A 4014-nucleotide genomic window follows, 5' to 3' on the forward strand; every position below is an offset into this window, starting at 1 on the left:
AACTGATTTTAATGTGCAAGTAGTATAGTTGATATAGTTTATACTTATCAACTTAACACAAAACATTACAGTAAAGAGGGGAAATACAATAATTTTTCGAGAAAGAATGACAATAACAACAGAGAATTTATCAATTTAAAGAATTTGTCAACGGAATACCTTAATAAAAAGTTTCTTGATCGTTGTATAAATAGAAGCTCTTTAGATATAGTTCTCCACCAACAACACCATGCATAGTCTTTTGTTATTGTTCTCGTTTTCAGCACATTTGTACTCACTTTCTAATTTCATACCCTTTGTTGAAGCTACTAAAACCCAAACAAGCTTCACCATTGATCTTATTCACCATGATTCCCCACTCTCACCGTTTTATGATTCTTCAATGACCTCATCGGATATTTTTAAGAAGGCCGCGCTGCGTTCCATCGCGCGATACGCCTTGAGTGAAAGTAGCAATCAATTCCCTGAATCCATTGTATTTCCAAATGGTGCGGTCGGCGATTACCTAACGAAAATCTATATCGGCACTCCTCCCGTGGAAAGAATTGCCGTCGCAGACACGGGCAGTGATCTCATATGGGTTCAATGCTCGCCGTGCGACGACAATTCTAGTTGTTTCTCCCAAGATAGCCCACTGTTTGATCCAAACAACTCTTCCACTTATACTCCAATTTCATGTACCTCAGAAAATTGCACGTTACTGTACCAAAACCAGCGTACATGTGGAACCTCAAATGTTTGCGAGTATTTGTACAAATATGGCGACCACTCTTACACAAGTGGAGAATTGGCTTCTGATTCCGTAAGTTTTGATTCCACTAGTGGTGTTACATTTCCAAATTCAATTTTTGGATGTGGCCATAACAATAGTGTAACGTTTAATAGCACTAAAAAAGCCACAGGGCTAGTTGGTCTAGGAGCAGGGCCATTGTCACTAGTTTCACAACTTGGTGACCAAATTGGTCACAAATTCTCGTATTGTTTGGTTCCTGTTGGTTCAAATTCTACAAGCAAGCTTAAATTTGGGGACGATGCAATCATTTCAGGAAACGGAGTTGTGTCAACTCCGTTAACCATCAATTCCTCTACACCTACTTATTACAACCTTAATCTTGAAGGCATAACCGTTGGTAATAACACGATTCAGAGTACTCAAAATTCTAGCAACATAATCATTGATTCGGGGACAACGTTTACTTATCTTGACCCAAGTATGTTCAATGATATCGTGACTCTGGTCACGGAATCCTCAGCTGTTGAGGCACTGCAAGACCCTCCAAAACCGTACGGTTTTTGCGGCAGTTTCCAAGGATCAGGTGTTAACGTGCCTGATTTCGTGTTTCACTTTACTGGTGCTGATGTTGCTTTGCCAACTGAAAACATGTACACCGTTGTTGACAACAACTTGCTCTGCTTGCTGCTGCTACCCAACACCGGATTAAATGGATTGTCCATCTTCGGAAATTTGGCGCAGATTAATTTTCAGGTAGAGTACGATCTTCAAGGGAATAAGGTTTCTTTTGCTCCAGCTAATTGTACTAATAGTAATTAGCAAATTCTTGTTACCTACGCCTTTTGTGTATTAAATAAAGTAAGATAATAAGATTGTGTTATATGCATTATGCATATGTTTTATATATTTTTTTTTTTTCCACGGTATCCCCCAACCCGACAAGTCAATGACTAATCCGTCGCGGTACTGAGCTCCATTTAAGGGTTTGTCGCTGGCCAATGGGTTGCTGCATGCACAAGGCAGGATTCAAACCCCCGACACTTGCTTAAGCGGACTAGTGAGCTAACCACTAGACCAACCCAACTTGGTTGCATATGTTTTATATTTGTTATTCTATTATATAGGCCAATTCACGGTGCATTTACTGTTAAATTAGATGTAAATTACTGATGATAATTAATATGTGATTAAGTGATTTAATGTTTTTTTTTTTTTTTCGAAAATTGAAGGTTTAAGCATCCACCATGAGGGAATAAAAACAAGGTATCAAACACGCATATAATACAAAAGATAATACGTAGGGAGATAATAAGATACTAATCTAAATTTATTTTATTTAAAATAATATCTATATTCTTATGTATGTAATGTTTATAATTATATATTTATTATATCTAAAGTTAAAATAAATAATAATTAAATATATAAAATAAAATAGTGCTGATGTTGTAGTACTATCGCGCTTCTTTATGGTCGCTATGGATAGTTGCAATTTGATCATCCTACACAAAAAATTTAACGCAAAGATGAATTGTGGATACAATTGCGCCAAACTTATTTAAAAAAGGTCGGCTAAGTATAAGATTATAGAGGCTAAAACAATCTACTACTAAATACTAAATACTAAATATCAGATGTTTTGGATAGGGGGTGCTCACCCAGTGTGGTTTGTAACCACACTGATCCCAATACGGGAACTCTTTCACCTGAGAAGCTGACTAAGTCTCCGCTCGATAATTGGAGGATGTTGTGGCTGAGCTTCATCTTCTAGAAGGTAAAATGAAAAAGAACGTCGGCGCTGCTCCCTGGATCTAATAGCACCTTCTTTACCAGCAGATCGCCCAATTGAAGAGATATGACTACAGGGTCATCCAAATTTTGAATGTTGCAATTAAAGTCGGCACGTGTGAATATCATTTGTGGAAATTGGGGGACTTTTCTCGGTTCTTGTTGAGTACTTTCTACTGAATACATTGCTCGGACAAACCTTTTTCGAGCCAAGCTTGATGCTCCTCCGCTTGCGTACCCACCTGAGATACAGTTGATTACATCTCGAGGTGGTTCATATGGGCTTGAAGACGCCTTCTCTTTTTTCCGATGTTGTTATTCTGACGAGGTGTTTCCAATAAAGGATGGTGTATGCCTTTGCATTTGGCCACTGATGTATTTGTCAATGTGATCTTGCTGAGCTAGCCGCTCCAAAAGGTCTTTTGCGACCACACATTCGTCAGTAGTTTGGCCGTGCTTCTGGTGGAAAGTACAGTATTTGGATTTATTCACGTTCTTTGTGTCTTGATAGGTGCCGGCCTTCTTCGGGGGTTCGATCAATTTTGAGTTCAGGATCTCTTTGATGATGTCGTCCCGCTTTGTGTTGAACTGTGTATAGGATTCAAACCGAGGAGTTAGTTTAAAATTTTTCTTATTATTTTGTACCTTATCTTCGTCTCTGTATTGTGTTTTGTCGGCTTTCCGAGCTTGTCTGAGTTCTTCGATGTCGATTTGTCCTTTTGCTTTTTCGCGAAACTCGGCAAGGGTCTTTGGCTTGGCTACAAGGATGGTCTCTTGGAACTTTCCTGGCCGAAGTCCACTCTTGATGGCATGCAAATGGACCTCGGAGTGGAGGTCTGGTATACTCATGGCGACCTTTGTGAAGCGAGTCATATAATCTTTCAAGCTCTCATTCTGGCCTTGCTTTATTGTATTCAGATAATCTGAGTCATGCAGATAAATAGCAGATCTAGGAAATTGATCTTCAAATAGCGTGGCCAGCTCCTGGAACCTGGAGATTGAACCTGCAGGCAAAGCACAAAACCAGTCAAGTGCAGGGCCGTCCAAATAAGATTGAAAGCAACGACATAAAACAAGATCGGATGCACCATTAACGATCATTATTGATCGGAATTTTTTGAGGAACTTCTTTGGGTCACCAAGCCCGTCATAGGGGGTAAGAGTCATTGGTAAGGTGAACCTTTGTGGCATTTCGAAGCTCATCACATCTGGTGTGAAGGATCCCACAGAATTGTCGAGCTCCTTATGTTCATCTTCAGGTTGCGCTTCTTCGTCTTGTGGCTGAATCCGAATAGTTTCGAAAACATGTGAAGCATCAAATTGATGTTCCTCGTCTTCCTGTTGCGGTTGACGACCGTACCATTGTTGTTTTCTATCCGAGCGTTGTTCAACTCGGCAATCTGATCAGTCATTCTCTGATTTTCTTGCACCATCCGCTGGTTTGCCTGTTGTAGCTCGGTCACCATTCGAAGGAGTTCGGAAGCAGAAGGAGA

At 39.9% G+C, this 4014-nt stretch overlaps 2 protein-coding genes across 2 annotated transcripts; one reads left to right on the plus strand and one right to left on the minus strand.

The window, feature by feature from the left end:
• Positions 1 to 229: 229 nt before the first annotated feature.
• LOC112773239 (aspartic proteinase CDR1) lies at positions 230 to 1552 on the plus strand. Its single transcript, XM_025818314.3, has one exon. It carries the CDS (start codon positions 230 to 232, stop codon positions 1550 to 1552), a length of 1323 nt encoding a protein of 440 aa, XP_025674099.1.
• A 1284-nt stretch (positions 1553 to 2836) lies between these two features.
• Positions 2837 to 3688, minus strand: LOC112770166 (uncharacterized). The gene has a single exon (XM_025814577.1). The coding sequence runs from the start codon at positions 3686 to 3688 to the stop codon at positions 2837 to 2839; it is 852 nt and encodes a 283-aa protein (XP_025670362.1).
• Positions 3689 to 4014: the final 326 nt, after the last annotated feature.

This window comes from Arachis hypogaea, chromosome 18 (assembly GCF_003086295.3).
Source record: "Arachis hypogaea cultivar Tifrunner chromosome 18, arahy.Tifrunner.gnm2.J5K5, whole genome shotgun sequence".
NCBI classification, from domain to species: Eukaryota; Viridiplantae; Streptophyta; class Magnoliopsida; order Fabales; family Fabaceae; genus Arachis; species Arachis hypogaea.